Raw genomic sequence first — 20,369 nt, 5'->3', positions numbered from 1 at the left:
CCCCTCTCCAATCCATTTCTCACCCTGTGGCCACAGTGAGCTTTCTAAAGGGCAAGTCTAACTTCATGTCTGTTGTGGGGGAAAGTTCTTAGTTGCTTTTTGCTTGCTTTGAGAAAAGCTTCCCAGCTCCTCAGCTGACACTCCTCTGAGCTCCAGTCTGTGCCCCTGCCCAGCCTCATGGCTCCTTGCTTGTGGATGGACCTCAGGGCATCCCCCGGGCCCCTGAATCTCCTGGTGGGGCACTGGCTACCCTTTTGCTCGTGATGCCTTTGCCCCTGTGTCCCACCCACCTAACTGCTTGTCTGTAAAAGACCACCTTTTCCCGAAAGCCTTCTCTGAAAGTCTAGGAAACCACTAGGAGTATGATGAACCATGGGAAAATGAGCTTCCTTGGCATGGACACAAATATGAGAAGCTGGAAAGTAAGAGGTCATGCACTCTTATGTGCGAGAGGAGGGAAGCTGTTCCTTCGCAGTCCCCAAGTGATGCCTGGAGGGTCCGCCGCCACTTGCTATGTGTTTCTGTTTCCTCCTCCAGATACTTTAGCAAATCAGAGTTTCTTCACAGCTGGTGGGATGGCGTCAGACAAAGGGGCCCCGAGGGTGTGACCATCTAGGGGACCCCAAGCCAGGACTTGCCCTATTGCGACTCCACACCACATGGAGAAGGCAGGCAGTGCAGAGTCCCCTGGGCCTCTCAGGCCCCGAAGGTTGCCGTCTCTCCTTTCAACTTGGGACAAGAAAGAGAGACTTCAGGCCAGGTTTCCGATGTGCTTCTCAGTGAGCGGGGAGCGGCCAGGCAGCGCTGGCCGCCCTAACGCAGCAGTTGGGCTCTATGGACTGCAGGCCCTTCCAAGGCTGCTTCTTGCCTGTGGTCCTGCAGTGGCCTTGACCTCCCGGCCCCATCCTAAGGGGTCAGCAGGGGGGAACCCTACTTCCTGCCAGTGACGGCCCACATCCTGCTTGGGGCACCTGGATTCATGTCATGTGCCCAAACCTCCAAATACATTGGTGTGATCTGCCCAAATGACCACTGCAGGCATCTCTTTTATTTCAAGATGACTCCAAGAAGGGGCAGCGCTGTCCCGGCCAGACTTCCTTCCCAGCTGCCTGGTTCCCAGCCTCCTCCTGTGGGTGGGGAATTAAAAAAAAAAAAATCATTATTATATGTAGACCCAGTGTAGAAATTAGGAATTATTTATGATTTCCTGCAATCCTCTCAGGTATAATATGTCAGATTCAAACTGGAAACTCTGTCTGGGATGCAATCCTGCTTGAAACGGTTTTTTGTGGTTCATATTAATGACTGGTTTCTGGCAGGTTTACACAAACAAAATGAATATTATAATTTGATGGGTAAGCAAATAAATTACTTTTATAGGATTTAGGCACTTTCCATGGAAGCTTTGATTTATCCAAAAGGCACCTATGCATGCAGGTTGCTAAATAGCCAACTTGTGACCCTTGAGGCCTGGTTCTTAGATTAAACAGGAGGGCCCATGCCTCAGCAGGCTTTCTGCTTAAATAGAGAAATACAGGATGCCTGATAAGTAGAAGATGCTTTGTTGATTTTTAAGCCAGCTGGGAGCCTTGAGACTTTGAGACTTGACCTACATACAAGGGAATGGATTTTCACAGGCCATCAAGTGCCTGGCAGAGTTTGTGAAGGACAATGACATTTTAGAGATGGCCAGCATTATTGCTTGGCCACACAGAAGCTCTCTTGGGCTCTGCTAGCCCTGGGCTTCCATGAGATCTCTGCTGGTTTTAAATTGCTGCAAGGTATAAGAGGGTCCTTTAGAGTTTCATAGCTCTGAAGCATGATATTACTGACAGATAAAAAGGCTCCCACAGGACAGCTATCAAAGCTGAAGGGCTGTGTTTGTATAAATACCCAAACAAACCCTCCAGGGAGATATATGACGAGAGACAAACTCGGAATCTGAGGCAAAGATAAACAAGCCAGTTGCAGTGACAGAGCCAGAGCACCACCAGGTTCCTAGGGAATGCTCTGTGAGGAGCTGTTGCTGGCGCAGACCCCTGAGGAGAGAGGCTGTGGAAAAAGAGCCTGAGTAAGATGCCATGTGTAGCTCCCACATAGCAGGCCTCGCTTGGCCCAGCTCCCGTGGCCCCAGGTGAAATGGATCTGCTCTTCCCTGGAGGCTCCCGGGGGAGCCATGCCCTGCTCCCAGAGCCTAGCCCTTCTTTGATGGAGGCAGGTGTATGGAGCGCTGGTCTTGGGGCCCAGGGCATGTGTGGAAGGATCCCAAGTGCAGAAGGGCCCAGACCCAGCCCGGGAGCTCTGAGGAAGGGGAATGTGGGCGCTGCCAGCCCCCTCCGCCCTCAGACATGTACACCCTCAGCCGCAGGCCTCCAGACAGACCTGCACCTCGTCGATGATCTGCTGTACTGTGCCGCTCATGAGTAGAGCACCTGAGATTTAGTTTTTCTGCCCTTATTTGATTGAAACCTACTTTGATTGTCCGAAGTAAGTTGAATCTTTAAAAAAGAAAAGGTGGGAATGTTGTGTGCTTTTAATGTGGATGGAGGATGGCTGGCGTGCCCTTCCTGGGGTGGGTCTGGGGCAGGGGGCAGGCAGGGAGGCAGTTAGGTCTGCAGTGACCAGGGAAGTCTTCTGTTGCTGCTGAGCTGAACCAAGCAGTGGGTCCTCAGTAACGGGGAGCCAAGGGCTCGGGGCTCCACACACTTACTTTTTACTTGCAAACAGTTATGTAAACACATATGCAGGCTGGTTGCTGCCTCGGGGGATCTGGCGTGTAACCAATCCATCCCCTGGGTCCTGGTGCTCGGGCGCCTCCACTTTACAGCATTTGGAAGGCAACTTGATTGGAGCAGGCTGTGGACTTCGCTGATGCGGGGAAATAATTTTCTCTTGGAGTCAAGCCCTCCTTTGCTTGTTGAGAAAGGGAGAACGTTTGTTCTGGATGAGTATTGGCCAGAGATATATCATTCTGGTTATTTCAGACACCTTTAGGCACCCAACGTCGACCTCCAAGGGTACCCTTGGTGTACAAGCAACTATTGAGGCCAAATGTTTGACCCATTTGCCTGGGTCAAATGTTACCTCCTTAAGGAGAACTTTTCTGACCAATCTTACTAAAAAACAAACAAAAAAACCCCAAACAACATAAAATGACTCATCCTGGCCTATTTCATTCATACCACCTTAACTGTATCTGGAAATATTTATTTCTTTGCTTGTTTATTATCTCTGTCCTATTAGACATGAGCTCTGTGAGAGAACGGACCTTGTTTGAATGATCTCTGCTCTATCCTTGGCATGTAAAACTGCTCCTGAAATATAGTAGGTGCTTAAAAAAATTGTGGAATGAATGAAGGTGTTTTCAAAAGTACACAGGATTTGTTTTTATCAGGTTGGTAAGGCTATGCAGAAATGATTGCCATTGAAGAAGTCTATACTCACAGATCCCTGGAAACCAAAGGCACAGCATACCATGCAAGGCCCTGTGGGGAAGCACAAGGGTCCACCAGGAGGCAGAAGGAGAGTAAAGCACGGGGCAAAAGGCTTTACTGTGACTTCTGTGGGAAGGGATGGATGAATCTGAGTGAACAGCTGAACAGGTTCAATATTAACTGGTTTAGGGCTCTAGGGGTGGTCCCTCATTGTCTAGTAGTTGGTTATTAAGGCAGAGGATATTGCCTCTAAGAGTGTAAAAACTAGACAGAGGAGGTGGTTTGGAGTATAGTCTCTGGATGTGTTTGCATATGAAAGACACGCAGGCAAGTTGTTTGCTGACTGGAGATATTAGCTAACCTTGGGAGGGACAGTCCCTCACTGGGTCCCCAAAGTCCCTAGATGTCAAAGTATCATAAAATATAGGAAATAAAAAACATGATTAATGCAGAATGACTCTTTGACATGCATAGAAATGTAAAAGTTGTGGGTATGGTAGATGCTTAGACAAATGTGATGACCAAACACACACAGAGTGAGCTAAGACAGGTGGAGCTATCATTCCATTTCTATTGGTCCTGTAATCAGCATATTTCCTCTGGGTGGTTTTGTTAATGGGATTGTCAGTGGGAAATGATCTTTTCTGACACCAGCCCTCTAAAACAATTTATTGGAGTATAACATACACACAGAGGATTGCAGCTAACATAAGGTCTGACTCATGAATATTCACAAACTGAACACACCCAGGAAGCCAGCCCTCTTGTACCCTGTTCATTTCCTATGGTGACCACCATCTTAACCTCTAATAGCATAGGTTAGTTTTGCCTGTTTTTACCTTCATATAAATGGATTAATATGGTGCTTCACTTTTTCTAAGTATATTTGTGAAATTCACACATATTTTTGCCCTTGTGAAAAATAGTCCATTCTCATCACTGTAAGGTATCCCATTGTGTGTGGATACACCACAATTTACTTATTCATTCAAATGTAAGGAGCATTTGGGTAACTTCCAGTTTGGGTCTCTGGCCCCTCCACTGACTTTTTGCCCACTGGTGTATCAGTCAATAGAACTGTTACCAACAGAATTTACTGTGGACAAAATGGTTCAGAAGGCAGATTTATTGGAACCATTCTAAGGAGCTCACAGAATACTATAAAAGGAAGAGAGGGAACAGCCAGGCTTTGAAAAGGATGTGAGTCAAGGCTTCCCCTACTAGAGGATCTTGGTGCCCACAACTTGTGGATGACCTTTTAAGGTGGAACAGTAAGTTAAGTCACCCCACCTGCATAGAGCAGAGTTGCTTATCTGTTGTGTAAACACTAGTGGCTCACAGGAATTTTATAAGTGACATTGAAAAATAAAACAAAACAAAATTGGTGGCTAAGGTAGTTGGAAAACTGGTAAAAAAAAAAAAAAAGGTTATATTTCTCAGGACCTTTAATATAAAAAAATATATTTTAACTTTGCAGGAGGACAGCATTTTCCAAACTTGACTTTTTTTCATAGAGCATCAACTTCTATTGTAAGGGACCCGAGTGTTCCAAGAAAGACAGCTTTGGGAAAGAGCAGAGTGTGAATGAAAGGGGGTAGTGGAAAATACACCTTGGGCTGAATTTTTAATGCAAAGACAGGGATTTGGATTTTTTTTTTTCCCCCAGAAAATAGGGAACTTTGGAAATAGATGATCAGTGTTATACTTCAGGAATAACAACCTGGCAAGTGTTATACTAACAACATTATGTGAGTTTTGCAGTCTGCGAAGTATCTTCAAGTACATTACCCCAGTCAGCTCTGAGGGTGGGAGTTATTAGCCCAATGTGCTCTTAGAAAACTGAAGGTCAGAGGGACAGAGGAGGATTCAGATGTGCAACACTGACTCAGGCTGTCCATCGACTCTCTGATAGATGCCAATTTAAGACTTGGTTCTAGATTGCCTTTGTGATTTAAGCCATGGGTGTGGATGGGATCACCTAGGAGAATGTGGAGCAGAAGACCTAAGGGTAAGACTTGGACAATACTCATGCATAAAGGCCACGTGGATGAAGATGAACCTGCAAAAAACTGTCAGAAAGAACATCCAGCAACATCTGAGGGAAACCAGGAAAATATTGAGATACAGAAGCCAAGACAAGATTATGTCTTAGGAGAAGGGACCAGTCAACAGTCTCAATGTTCAGAGAAGTCAGGTGAGACCAAGGCTGGAGGATGACGCTGGGTTTGTTGGAACAGTGGCCATGGCCATGTGGCAGTATACCCACTCAGATCTCCCTGCCAGAGAGGACCTGGCCCAAGGAGTGCAGTTTCTTTGTCTTTTTTCTTTTTTTGGCTGCATCACATGTAGTATCTTAGTTCCCTGACTAGGGATCAAACTTGCGCTCCCTGCATTGAAAGTGCAGTGTCTTAACCACTGGATCACTTAACCAGGGAACTCCACAAGGAGTAAAGTTTCTGACAGCCCCTAGCTCTGTGTGCTCAGGATCTGGTGTGTTGGAGCAAGGCCACGTTTCTTCAGGGCAGCCCTCAGCCAGTGAATGAGCAGACTGGTCATGCTAGGGCTCACATTTCTGGCCAATGTAGTTAAACTTCATGCTACAGCTCCATAGGGGCTGCTCCAGACTGCCCGAAGCCCAGTGTCTTTACTACCCTCTCCCTTTCCTGCCCTCTTTTCTTCACAGGAGTCAGATCCACATCACAGTCTCCTCACTGCTTTATCTTTCACAGGGGTCACCCCTAATGAAGCTTCTGCACCGCTAACTCTTAGAGTCTGCTTCTATTAATAGAAGGACCTGAATTGACACAGAGGTCATCGGTGACTTCAGTGAAGGATATTTAGATAGAATATGAGGCTGGAAGCCACACAAGGGTGAATTAAGAGTGAGTAGAAAATCATAAAACAGAACTAGAGTGTATAAAATTTGAGGAGGCTTAGATGAGGATAGAAACTTCTGGTGAATATCCTGTAGTCCATGAATCATTTTCTCTTTTGTAGGCACATTTTTTTCAAAGCTAGATATTTTTTTATGTCTTTGCAGAAAGGATCATCTAAAGAAAAGCTGGTTGATTAGCATTGCCTCCTCTGTTCCATTTATTGAAAAGCCTTCAACTTCTCAGTTTCTTTACCATCTTTACCAGATGATACAAAGGCTATTCAAAAGCCCTTTTAGGATATGAAAGAACTAATAAAGTGCTGAAATCAGCACTTTTCAGAAAAATATAAACTTAGAGTTTTTTCTCCAACAGATGTTAACTAAAGGAAATTCTCAGATGCACTTCAGATAGAGAGAAAAAGGTCCCCGAGGGACAAAGAAGCAATAAGGATTGATGAACAAAGGAAATAAAAATATGGGCATAAATGTAAGCAGAATTATCTGTATCAAATCAAAACAACAGTAATGTTCTATGGGTTTTTTTTTTTTTAAGAGATAAAACCTAATTTAAAAAGTACATAATTTGGGGAGGTAGACTCAAAGTTAAAATGTTCTAAAGTCCCTGAATTGTTTAGAAGGAGGGTAAAAATATTGATTACCCACAGATTTAATCTGTAGAGTATGTATGCTAAAATGTTTAGGGAAGCAAAACAAGGGAAGTAGAAAGGAAACAAAACAAAACAAGTTCAACTTTTCCCCAAGAAGAGAGAAAAACTGAAATGATAAGAATACTCCACTATTTTCAAGGCTCAGGCAGGTCTCTTTCCTGGAGTGTACCCCTGATATATGGTAGGGACTCCTGGGCCTCAGGGATGGCCAAGGGATATGTATTTGGTGGAGCTAGAAGTTATATGCGGGCTTCCCTGGTGGCTCAGAGGTATAGAATCTGCCTGCAATACAGGAGACCTGGGTTCCATCCCTGGGTTGGGAGATACCCTGGAGGAGGGCAGGGCAACCCATTGCAGTACTCTCGCCTGGAGTAATCCCATGGGCAGAGGAGGCTGGTGGGATATAGTCCATAGGGTCACACAGGGTCACACAGAGTCGGACATGACTAAAGCGACTAAGCAGCAGAAGTCACATGGACAGAACTGGATGTCAACACCATTGCACGTGGGCTCCATTCTTTTCTCCTTGAATCTATTTTCACCCAGAAGCCAATGTGATCTTTTACAATTGCAAATCTGATTATGTGATGGCCTGACTAAAAGCTTTCAATGGCTGAGATCTTAGAATCATTATTAACATATTCCATATATCTTCTAATGCCCTAAATAATCCAGTTTCCTAATTACCTTAGAAAACCTACTACAGTGTCACCTTCCTCTCTGTTGGATGCAGTGAATTACACTGAATTGAATTTATATTTAATTAGAGGATAATTGCTTTACAGGTTTGCCAGGTGGCTCAATGGCAAAGAATCCACCTTCCAATCCACCAATCCAGGAAGAAATGAGTTTGATCCCTGGGTTGGGAAGATCCCTGGAGAAGGAAGTGGTAACCCACTCTAATATTCTTGCCTAGGAAATCCTATGGATGTGGGGGTGGGGTGTGCTGACTGGTTATAGTCCACAGGATCGCAAAGAGTCGGTGATGACTTAGCGACTCAACAGGAACAACTTTGTTTTACAATGTTGTGTTGGTTTCTGCTGTACGGCAATGTGAATCAGCCGTAAGTATACATATTTCCCCTTCCTGTTACACCTCCCTGCAACCTCCCACTCCCCCATCCCAGCCCTGTAGCTCATCATAGAGCACTGGGCTGAGCTCCCTGTGTTACACAGAAGCTTCCCACTAGCTATTTATTTTACACCTGGTCACGTATACATTTCAATGCTACTGTCACAATTCGTCCCATCCTCTCCTTCCCTCGCTGTGTCCACAAGTCCATTCTCTACATCTGGATCTCTGTTCTTGCCCTGAAAATCGGCGTTCTCTGTATAACAGGTTCTAGGTTCATTCACCTCAGTTCCACTGACTCAAATTTGTTCCTTTTTATGGCTGGGTAATATTCCATTGTGTATATGTACCACAACTTCTTTATCTATTCATCTGTCAATGGATATCTCAGTTGCTTTCATGTCCTGGCTATTGTAAATATAGCTGCAATGAACACTGGGGTGCATGTGTCTTTTTGAATTATTTTCTCAGGGTATGTACCTAGTAGTGGGATTGCTGTGTTACATGGTAGTTTTATTCCTAGCTTTTAGGAATCTTCATACTGTTCTTCACAGTGGTTGCATCAATTCACATTCCCACCAATAATGCACCAGGGTTCCCTTTTCTCTCCGGAATTTATGTTTTGTAATTTTTTTGATGATGGCTATTTAAATTATCTTAAGTGCATTAATTTAAATTTATAAAACTAAATACTATGCACCCATTAAACACAATGAGGATATACTTAATATAATATTATAAAAAAAATTACCATGAGATATTTTAAGTAAAAAAAGCAAAGGTTAGTATGTATATAGTATGGTACCACCTGTGTAAAAGGAGAGGGAAATAAAAATGCATTTGTATTTACTTCTATTTGCATAAAATACCTCTGAAATATGCATTCTCATTGGGGTGATATCACCCCCAAAGGGGTAAAAATTGGTTTGGTGTGGGAGGAATCTTAAATTTTATGTATAGAACATATTTCTATACATAAAAGGAGATACACAATACAAAAAGAGACACACAATATAGTTGAGTATGCAAATTAAAAGTTCAGTGCAGTTCAGTCAGTCATGTCCGACTCTTTGTGACCCCATGAATCGCAGCACGCCAGGCCTGCCTGTCCAGCACCAACTCCTGGAGTCCACCCAAACCCATGTCTGTTGAGTCGGTGATGCCATCCAACCATCTCATCCTCTGTCATCCCATTCTCCTCTTGCTCTCAATCCCTCCCAGAATCAGGGTCTTTTCCAATGAGTCAGCTCTCCGCATCAGGTGGCCAAAATACTGGAGTTTCAGCTTCAACATCAGTCCTTCCAATGAACACCCAGGACTGATTTCCTTAAGGATGGACTGGTTGGATCTCCTTGCAGTCCAAGGGACTCTCAAGAGTCTTCTCCAACACCACAGTTCAAAAGCATCAATTCTTCAGCACTCAGCTTTCTTGATAGTCCAACTCTCACATCCATACATGACCACTGGAAAAACCAGAGCCTTTGACTAGACAGACCTTTGTTGATAAAGTAATGTCTCTGCTTTTAAATATGCTATCTAGGTTGGTCATAACTTTCCTTCCAAGGAGCCAGCGTCTTTTAATTTCATGGCTGCAACCACCATCTGGAGTGATTTTGGAGCCCCCCAAAATAAAGTCAGCCACTGTTTCAACTGTTTCCCCATCTATTTGCCATGAAGTGATGAGACCGGATGCCATGGTCTTTGTCTTCTGAATGTTGAGCTTTAAGCCAACTTTTTCACTCTCCTTTTTCACTTTCATCAAGAGGCTCTTTAGTGCTTCTTCACTTTCTGCCATAAGGTTGGTGTCATCTGCATATCTGAGGTTATTGATATTTCTCCCGGCAATCTTGATTCCAGCTTGTGCTTCATCCAGCCCAGCATTTCTCATGATGTACTCTGCATATAAGTTAAATAAGCAAGGTGACAATATATAGCCTTGATGTACTCCTTTTCCTATTTGGAACCAGTCTGTTCCATGTCCAGTTCTAACTGTTGCTTCCTGACCTGCATACAGGTTTCTCAAGAGGTTGGTCAGGTGGTCTGGTATTCCCATCTCTTTCAGAATTTTCCACAGTTTAGCCAATAATCAGACAAAATGTCTCCAAAGACTCCTTAGGAGAGTGGTGATGAAAAAAAAAAAAGATTGAGAAACACTTTTCTAGAAGGATGTAAATAAATGAATCCATATGGCGCCTGAGAAAGCAGAAATGAATTACCAGGAGAAGGAAGTGATGAGAATTAACACTGTTCAGTGTGTGCTCTTTCATATTTTTGGTATTAGAACCATTGGAAGATAGTATCTATCAAAATTTAAATTAAAAACAAACCTTAAAAAGGAATACAAGAAATATTTAAGGGGTAAAATTTGGAAGACTTGATTACTGAATAAACAGTGAATGAGAGAAAGGGATGCATCCAATGAAAAAGATGGTGCTGAGATTTGGGTAATAAGGTCAAGGATTGACAGTAAAATCATTGACTTAGGAGAAGAACGAGTAGAGCGTTAAAGAATTTCATTTTGGATATGTGTGTGAGGTGCCCATAGATCGCCCAAGGCAGTGTGCTTACACCAAAGCAATTGGATGTGAGTCTGAAACTCAGAAGAGAAGTCGGAATTGTGCTGAAGACTTACAATCACCTCCACATAGATTAATTAGAAGCCTAAAAATGAATGGGGATTGTGTGGTGTGAGACTAACCCTACCCTGAAGGCAGCATCCTGAGAAACACAAGGGCAGCTGAGAAGTGGGAGCCCAGCAAGGGGACCAAGAAGAGATTGATAGAGAGGTAGAGGACATCCAGGAGCACAGCTTTCAAGTTAAGGGAGCTCTGCTGCGTGACGTCATGTCACCCTGTCCCATCCAGGAAAGAAAAATGCGTACTTGTCTAACGACACTGGGACTGATCAGGCAGATTTTAAACAATCTGAGTCCCTGACTTCCCTTCATCCACTCTGGTTACACCTTCTCCTCGTCCTGATCACCATTGCCTCCACCAAAGGATGGAGGAAAAAGTAACGAGACAGGGACTTTGACCAGCGAATGCAAATCTTTGGGATGGCATGCGGTATGCTGCGTAGCCTCTCTTTATGAAGTCACTGGACTAGAGGAGCTGAATCAGACTGGTCACTGCAGCAATAGTTAGTAGTGACTTTATAGGTGGTTGCCTCAGTTCATTTCTGGGAAGCAATTAGTGTTCAGGACACCTGAGACTCAGATAGCCTCTGGCAGATAAAACTGATACTAAAACACCCCTCCCCAGAAAAAATTTTAAATTTATCTTGAGAAAGAGAAGGCCTCTCTTGTTTGGTTATGTTGCCTGGTTACTCCTTCATCTGATCAACAACCAGGTTGTTCGAACATGTGGTCACTGCAGTGATAGATTCTAGCACCCAGCAACTCCTCCCATCACGATTAAGTCTAATCTTGCACATTTCACATTCTCCTGCATTTTTTGTTCTGCAACCAGAGGTTATTGGGGGAAATCTTTCAGTCTCTATCTGAGGCAGATGCCTCCTCATTCTGGCCATTTGCCGTTTGATTAATAGTTTGAACCATGGGCATGTTGAGAATCTCAGCCCTTCATTCTGAAACTCTGCTGATTTTTTTTCAAAGCATCAATTATTATATGTTTTAGGTGCAAACACAGAAGCATCCAAAAGAAATGAGGCATGTTTATAAATGTGTGGACTATTTCCAAAAGAGACCCACAATAGTGGTAACAGTGCAGGTAACAGTGAAGATGGCAGAGCTTGCCCCTGGGTGATGAGGGAAATTGCTCTTTTTTACCCTTTTAATTTCATAGTATGAATCTATACATAAAAAAATTTAAAATTATATAAAAAAGCAATAAAGCCACTAGTAGGACATGTATTACAGAAACTGGAATACATATACTTCCAAAAACAAAGCAAAAGTATTACATAACAGGCAAGTTCACAGAAATTAAAATTGGGGATTCACATGAGCAAATGCTAACCAGATGGCCCCTGTTTACTATCTCCAAATGTCTGTCCATCTTATCTAGGTTATAGAAGGTCCGGTGGGGAGGAATCACCTTAATTCCTAGATAAGAAGTGGAGGCTAGGGACACTTGTGGTGCCAGTGTGGCTCTTGGAAAGGGAAGCAGTGCTGACACTTGTCTTCCCAGCCACTGATTAATGATAGAATTCCCACCCTCTCCCAGGACAAAGACTTCCCCGGTGGCTCAGATGGTCAAGAATCCACCTGCAATGCAGGAGACCTGGGTTTGATCTCTAGGTTGTGAAGCTCCCCTGGAGAAGGACAGGGCTACCCACTCTAGTATTCTTGCCTGGAGAATTCCACGGAGAGAGAAGCCTGGCGGGGCTACAATCCATGGGGTTGCAAAGAGTTCTACACACAAAGAGTTCTGAGCCACTTTCGGTTTCACTTCCCAGAGCTGGTCTCATTCACTGGGCAAAGGAACTGGCCAGAGGCTGATGCTTGCCTGGGCTGGGATGAGAGGGGGTGGAGGGTGGAAGATGGAGGTGTGAAGCGGATTGTGAGGTGGAGCGGTGTGTGTTGGAGATGGAGGCTTCTCGAGCCTGTGTTTGTGGAGAGTGAGGAGAATGGCAGGTCTGCTTTGGGGATTGGATTAGACACCTGTGTTGTCTCCAGCATGCTGCCAGGTAAGAGGAGCAGCCTAAGGATGGTAGGTGAGTGTCAGGAAGAGGAGTCAAAAGTGGAGACTCTTCTGAAAAACTGAGCTTCTTCCAGAAACTCAGACCCTAAGCCACTAACACCCGCCTGCCCTAGCCACTTAGTACTGCCTCTAGGACACCAGCCTCTAGGACACGGCTGGGGCTGTGGGTCACCCCACCCCTGTTAGGAGGGTCAGGGCTTTCTGCAGTGGTGCATAAAAAGACTGGGGGCAGCGTGGGCTGGGGGGTGGGGGCGGTGCAGGACTGCCTGGCTCCAAGTGCCTCTGCTACCCACAAGCTGTGTGATCCTCTGGCTGCAGTTTCTTCCTTCATAATAATAGATGATGATAATAATAATAATAGATAATAACACAATAATTCCTACTCAGAAGGGTTCTTGGACAGTCAAATGAGAATATGCACTTGAAATGTTTTACGAATGACATAGTAAGCGCTCTATGAATGAGAACCGAAGCCCTCAGAACTTCCATTCCTCAGCGCAAGCACCCACTTTTCTTAACAGAGGAAATACGAGGTTTACCACCACCGGGATCCCGTTGGGTTTCAACACGCTCTTAGAAGCAGTGTGGAAAATGGATTAGGGAGGGAGGAGAAGCAAGACTAGAAATCCAAAGAGAAGGCTGCAGGCATCCAGATGGGAGCTGGAAGGGCGGGACCTCGGACCCTTGGCAGTGAGACATTATTTCGGAGAAAATTTCTCTAGGACTCTAGGCTGGGAAAGGGCCCTTGGCCAAGGGCCCGGCTTGGGTGGCGGGAGAAAGATGGAAGGGAGGGAGGGCAGCAGCAGGGAAGATCTTGGGCGGGGGTAGGAGGGCTGCGACACGTGCGGTCTGGGACTGGAGACAGAAGCTGCAGGCGCAGAGGCGGCTGTGAGTGCCGCGGTGGAGTTAGGGTAGGAAGTGGAGCAGTTTTGCACGTGGGGGGCCCGCTTCCCGGCGCAGCTGGCCGGGATCTAGGTTCTGTGCGAGGAGGTGCTAAGTCCGATTTCCTCCCCGGACCGTCGGCTCCGCCGCCGTCGGGTGTGCCCCGCCGAGCCGCCCAGGGGCGCTCGCAGGAGCCGAGCTCGGGACCCGCCAAGAGGCGTTCCATCTGGCCGGCTGGCTTCCTTCCTAGCGCCCCCCGTACCTCGCGGTCCTCAGTCAGAGCTCGCATTCCGCCCACCTACCCGGGGCCCCAGTCCTCCTGCTTCCCGTGACCTCAGAGGAGCTGGGGATCAAATTGAGGCTGGTTTTCCAGCCGGCCGCCGGCCAGACCGCAGAAACCTTCGCCGTTCACACCCGGCGGCCTCGCGCCCTCCGCGGCCAGGGCGGGACGCGAGCGGGCGGCCGGAAGGGGTCCCCCTCTCGGCTCGACTCCCCCAGTCTCCGCGCGGCCCACGGATGGGTGGGTGTCTAACCTTTCACTACCCGCCGAGTTCTGAGCCCGCAGGCGCGGGCAGTGTCTGCTTGCGGGGCGATCGCGGGCTGTGCGCACCGAGGGGACCCACACCTCCGTCTGTCCCCGGCTGGATCGCAAGCTCCTGCGGGTTCCCCAGACCAGTGTTGGGGATTATCACGCGCTCGCGGCGCCCGGAATCTCGAGGGGAATTAGGATACCCCCACCACTACCCCAAAGGTCACCCCCTCTACCTTCCTTCCCTCACTTTTCACTGTGGACGAGATCCCAGGGCCCGGTGGAGATCGGCAACCCAATGCTTGCTGCTCAGAGGGGCTCGCGGACTTTCTCGAGGTTTGCAGCTAACGGGAGATCAAGTGCCCTCGAGTCACGAGGCTCCGGAGTTTGCTTTTCATGTTTTCCATCAATACAGCCAAAGCATAATTTAATTCGCTTTTTTTTTTTTCCCTAAAGGGAGAAGATAAACCTAATGTGGTGGATGACTCCCCCTTCTTGGGGGTGGTGGACCCTTGCTCGGGTTGTGTGGCACCGCAGCAGAGGCTTCTAGTAACGACCCTCAGCAGCGGCGGGTGGCTTGGAAACTCGCTGAGGAAAATTCAAATGAGCTTTGCTTTACGTGGAGCGATTTCTCCATGCAGTGTCTAATATATGCCTGCCACGAGGGAGAGAAAGGAAGGTGGAACCAGGAGCGAGGTGGATTCCCCGATGGCGCTCCGGGGGGAAAAGGCGTGCAGAGGGAAGCGGAGCGGAGGTGGGGGGCGGGAGGCCTAGCAGAGCGCGATAGCGGTCCTGCCCCGCAGGTCCGGCAGCTCTGCTGCTGGTGCCGACACCATCCACCGAGTAACAGGTGAGGGGGGAAAGCCCATCAGCACCCACCCCTGCCCAGAGAGGGAAGTCCCTGCGTGATGCAGCCGGCTCTCTGACATTCAGGACTTCCAATCATTGACACTCAACTCTGTCTCTCCCTTGTCCTCCACCCAGCCTTCTTACATATTTTTGAGGTTAGTTAGTCGTCAGAAGCATTTTTATGTTTGGCAATCCAAGGCTCCAACTTCTGTCCTAGTCCCACCGTTCCTGCTCACTTGAGGTTTTAAAGGCCAAGGGAAATGATGTTTTGGCCTTCCAGTTCTTTCAGTCCTGGCCACCAACCTGATCCCAGAATGTGGGGGGTGATCTGCTGATAGCACTTCAGCCCAACACATGCTTCTTCCCTGTTTTGCACTTAGGAAGCCTACCTTTTCCACCAGTCAAGAAAGCACCCTTCATTTGTGCCTGGGTTCCTTGGTGGGTCTTCTTCCCTTACTCACACGCCTTCCAAAGGGACACTTGAAGCTTCCCAAGACCTGCCTGCTCTCCCCCAAAAACATTTCCCACACACAGGCTGTGCCCTGTAGGGTCTTTTAGGACTACAGGAGTTGTTATGCCTTTCAGGGCAATGTGGCAGCTCTGGGACTTTTCAGGCAGTAAATGGCACCTCTGCAAAGGTCCCACTAACTGGTCAGTTTTGCCTTTTCCTGCCTGGTCAGTGAATTGCTGCCTCTGGGTATGACTTGCCTGGTGATATGACCTCTGGAGCCTCCCAAGTATGACAATCAGAGCTCATTCACTGGTGGCATTTCCCAATATGTGAAGCAGGAGGATGAAGTATCTACTAACCAGGGAAACTGGGGAGTTAAGAAGTCTGAGATGCAGGTTGGATGAAGTATCTGGGGAGACTGGGGAAAACTGATTGAGGAGGGGAAGATATTAGGTTGCTGGGCAGGGCACTGGGGGCTCCACTGATATTGGTGAACAGGATGCTTGGGGCAGATAGGAACTGAGCTGGGAAAACCCTGGGGCTTTGCTAGGCAGTGCTAAAGGGAGACCATTTAGGGCACTGGCGCTGGGTCTGGAAGGCGGTGAGTGCGGGCTGGTATGGTGAGACAGCTGAGTGTGGGAGGCACAGTGAGGGCACTGGCAGGTGAGCAATGTGGGTGGACTCTGATCATGTAAGATCAGAAGTTCCCATGACTACACGTTGACATTTATGTTTTGAAAACTTAAGATTTTTTCTGTTGTTTTTATCAATACTTTCTTAATAGTTTTAGGAAAGAGGAAAATATATACAGATTAGCTTAATGAGGCCTCTTTTGAAGTCCATCTTTCAGTCCAGAGGCATGTCTCACTTTACAAAAACTAAAGAAAAATCCAAAGTTTGAAAGATACCAGTTCAGTTCAGTTCAGTTGCTCAGTCATGTCTGACTCTTTGTGACCCCATGAACTGCAGCACACCAGGCCTCCCTGTCCATCACCAACTCCTGGAGTTTACCCAAACTCATGTCCATTGAGTCGGTGATGCCATCTAACCATCTTATCCTCTGTCATCCCCTTCTCCTCCTGCCTTCAGTCTTTCCCAACATCAGGGTCTTTTCAAATGAGCCAGCTCTTCTCATGAGGTGGCCTAAGTACTGGAGTTTCAGCTTCAACATCAGTCCTTCCAATGAACACTCAGGACTAATCTCCTTTATGATGGACTGGTTGGATCTCCTTGCAGTCCAAGGGACTCTCAAGAGTCTTCTCCAATACCACAGTTCAAAAGCATCAGTTCTTTGGTGCTCAGCTTTCTTTATAGTCCAACTCTCACATCCATACAGGACTACTGGAAAAACCATAGCCATGACCAGATGGACCTTTGCTGACAAAGTAATATCTCTGCTTTTTAATATGCTGTCTAGTTTGGTCATAACTTTCCTTCAAAGGAGTAAAGTCAAGTCGCTCAGTCGTGTCCGACTCTTTGCGACCCCATGGACTGTAGCCTACCAGGCTCCTCTGTCCATGGGATTTTCCAGGCAAGAGTATTGGAGTGGGTTGCCATTTCCTTCTCCAGGAGTTAAGCGTCTTTTAATTTCATGGCTGCAGTCACCATCTGCGGTGATTTTGGAGCCCCCAAAAATAAAGTCAGCCACTGTTTCCCCATCTATTTGCCATGAAGTGATGGGACTGAATGCCATGATCTTAGTTTCCTGAGTGTTGAGCTTTAAGCCAACTTTTTTGCTCTCCTCTTTCACTTTCATCAAGAGGCTCTTTAGTTCCTCTTCACTTTCTGCCATAAGGATGGTATCATCTGCATATCTGAGGTTATTGATATTTCTCCCAGCAGTCTTGATTCCAGCCTGTGCTTCATCCAGCCCAGCGTTTCTCATGATGTACTCTGCATAGAAGTTAAATAAGCAGGGTGACAATATACAATCTTGACATACTCCTTTTCCTATTTGGAACCAGTCTGTTGTTCCATGTCAAGTTCTAACTGTTGCTTCCTGACCTGCATACAGATTTCTCAAGAGGCAGGTCAGGTGGTCTGGTATTCCCATCTCTTTCAGGATTTTCCACAGTTTATTGTGATCCACACAGTCAAAGGCTTTGGCATAGTCAATAAAGCAGAAATAGATGTTTAAAGATATTAAAGAAATAGATGTTAAAAGATATAGGGGAGGATAAAAATTCGTATTTGACAAGAGGGCTCACTGGAGTTTCGTTAGAGATGTATAGGAAATTCCAAGATGCACCCTTTCTTTCCCCCTTGCTATTTATATATTAATATAAACAATATAAATTGAGTTTCAGTTATTTCTTTCAATGAGAGGAGGTGGGCCAAAGACATCTATAGAGATAAGCATTCTTGATTTTTTTAACTATGAGAGAAAACAGTACAAAACCAAGAATGTCCATTGGGCACTATTTATGTCAGTAACATGAGGCCACCAGGCTCATATAATTAAGACTGGTCTTAAATCTGGAAACTCAGGGGATAAATATTCTGACAAAAATTGTTAACCTACACGAAAAGAAATACTTTTGATAAAGTTTCATCAGAGAAACAGTTGTGTGTATGAATATTTTTATGGGAACATAACAATCACTTTGGGGCCAAAAAAAATAGAATGGCTTCAGCTTGAGCTCAGTTTTATGTCCACTGGTTTCATGTGGGTTGGGGGCTTACTGGAGAGGTTGAGTCCTGTCTAGCGACAACGTCTCAGATGAAACATTGACGTATCAGAATTACTGTGAAACTTTCAAAATGGCTGCCTAGAATTTTCTAGGAAGGGACCTGGGCTCTTGCGTGTGGAAAAGCTTCTGCAGGTGGTTCTGACTTGCCACTTGAGGGCTGGGAACCACACAGCCTCAGACTTCTGGATTTCTAAAGGGAGGGTCAGTCTGAGTCCTTCCCTCTAGGGGCAGAGAGTAAACACTTTTTTCATACTTAACACTCTGCAAGATCCTGTAAGGCAAGATCCTATGGTTGATCTTTAACAGAGAAAAAGTACAGTGTCCTTTTTACCTGCCACAAACACCATGTGGAGCCAGCACTGGGAGAGGGCTGGGGCAAGGGCAGTGTATGGGGCTGTCACCCAGGGCAAAGGCAGTGTCCCCGGGGCTAAGACCGGTTCCTGAGCTTACGAGCCTTTCCTTTAAGGCCTTCCAGAAAGTTCTGGGTAAAGCATGTTTTGCAAAAGAAGGTGGGGATAGAACTGAGAAAGATCACAACAATGATGATTAAATGAGAATTAGGTGAGGAGCCTAAAAAGTGCTTTGCACTCTGGGTTCTTTGATGGTGGATGCATCTTATAGTATCTCAGGTTCACTGACATCTTTGGTAGATCCCCAATCCACTGTCAACTGGATTTATGACATAGTGACTGTGGAGTCAGTTGCCTCACATGTGAAAAACGACCTTCGAGGGAGGCACTGAATCCATTCTTTGAGATTTTGAAGATCAGTAAATGTTAAAACTTTTGGGAACTGACAAATGGTTAGCAACTTTTACATCAAGTAAAGACGATGAAATAGGTGAAAACCTATATCATTTTGTAAGATTATTTTGTATCATAAAGGAAGAATAACTTCAGAATCTTAAAACTGTATAATCAACTTTAAAACAACTATATACTGCCCTTGGCTTTCTCATATTCTATGGATTGATGAAAAGTTTATCACCAACTCATCTCTGCAAACTAAGGTTCTGTCACCTTGAACACACAGGGGCAGCTGCACTGCTTGTAGATGATGTTAATTTACCCAACTAAGTGGTTTCAGGGCTTGAAGGGAACTCTGAGGAATTCAAGTGCAAAGATTTCACAGTATCTTGCCTCAGTTTCCAATAATGACAACTGTGTGTTGAGTGCTAGTAGCCAGAAATTGTCATTGCTTTGAAGAGAAGTTAAAAAATACAGATTGTGGCAAATAGAATCATGGAAACTTGAAGTTGGAAGGTTTTTAGCAATGATCTTATTCCTTTTCACACTAATACTCCACTGAGCGACAGTAGTGCTCCTTGAATCAATGGACCTCCATTTTAATTGTTATAATTGAGCCTCCACTTAAAGTGGACTTCAACTGCTTAAAAAAAATGCTTGACCCACCACTGATTCAGTCCATCTCCAATTTAAAGAGGAAACTGAGGCTGAAAGAAGCCCTGGATTTGCCTGTGGTCATCTACTTAGTTGGCAGAACGCGGTAGCACATCACCAGTGGAGTAGGAAGGAAGGACTGTTGTTACAGTGTCTGTCCCCATATTTATCAATGACTGAACCAAATTTTCTCACACTTCCATGGCAAGGAGATTCAACCTTTACAGTTACTCTTCTGGAACATTCTGACTGGCTCCTTTCCACATTGAACCTCATACTCTGCTTGGCATACCGTTCCTACGTGATAATTGTGACAAAACATTTCACTGACAACTGTTGGAAACTAATTTCTTAACTCCAGGTCTGTATTTTTACTCCCATTTTGACCGTCATTGATAAAAATTTCTTTTAATAGCATTTCACTATATTTGAAGAGTACAGAGCTAATATTTATACGAACATCATTTTATGTTTCTAAGGTCAAGTCTATGTAAGAAAATTAAAAAGTACCTGATTTTACAAAAAATAAACTTTTATTAAAATGACTGGACTCTACTGTCTGATATGTAAGTTGAGTTGAAGAGGTAGCTACTTTCTTTCTGAGGTCCTGGTAGAGCTGATCCCACAACAGTCTAACACCATTTATATATTAAGTCTACCACAGACTGCACAGCACATTCCTTTTGCAGCAAGCTCTTGGTGGTGAAATGTAGCATCTAGGAAGTCTGGATACAATTCCGCTGCAAGTAGCAAAACAGAAAAAAAGGAAAAAAACCCAACTAACATGACTCTTTATAGACATGGTTACCCTTGTTTTATCAGTAGCAGCGCCTCACCCATACATCTAGTGCTCATAGC

General features: G+C 45.5%; 1 protein-coding gene across 2 annotated transcripts in view; it reads right to left on the bottom strand.

Moving 5' to 3' along the window:
• Positions 1 to 571: 571 nt before the first annotated feature.
• Positions 572 to 20,369, bottom strand: part of ERCC6L2 (ERCC excision repair 6 like 2) — a 182,592-nt gene continuing 162,794 nt past the window's right edge. The window contains exon 20 of one of the 2 annotated variants that reach the window (XM_043453164.1): positions 572 to 1,127. In XM_043453164.1, the coding sequence (XP_043309099.1) occupies positions 1,053 to 1,127 (75 nt within the window). In that variant the 3' untranslated portion in view covers positions 572 to 1,052. Of the gene's footprint in view, positions 1,128 to 19,966; positions 20,252 to 20,369 lie in introns of those variants that run through there. The other variant, XM_043453165.1, reaches the window with a different exon arrangement.

Source organism: Cervus canadensis, chromosome 30, assembly GCF_019320065.1.
Source record: "Cervus canadensis isolate Bull #8, Minnesota chromosome 30, ASM1932006v1, whole genome shotgun sequence".
Classification (NCBI taxonomy): Eukaryota; Metazoa; Chordata; class Mammalia; order Artiodactyla; family Cervidae; genus Cervus; species Cervus canadensis.
The sequence above is the reverse complement of the archived record's forward strand: the minus strand, read 5'-3'. Positions and strand labels throughout refer to the sequence as shown.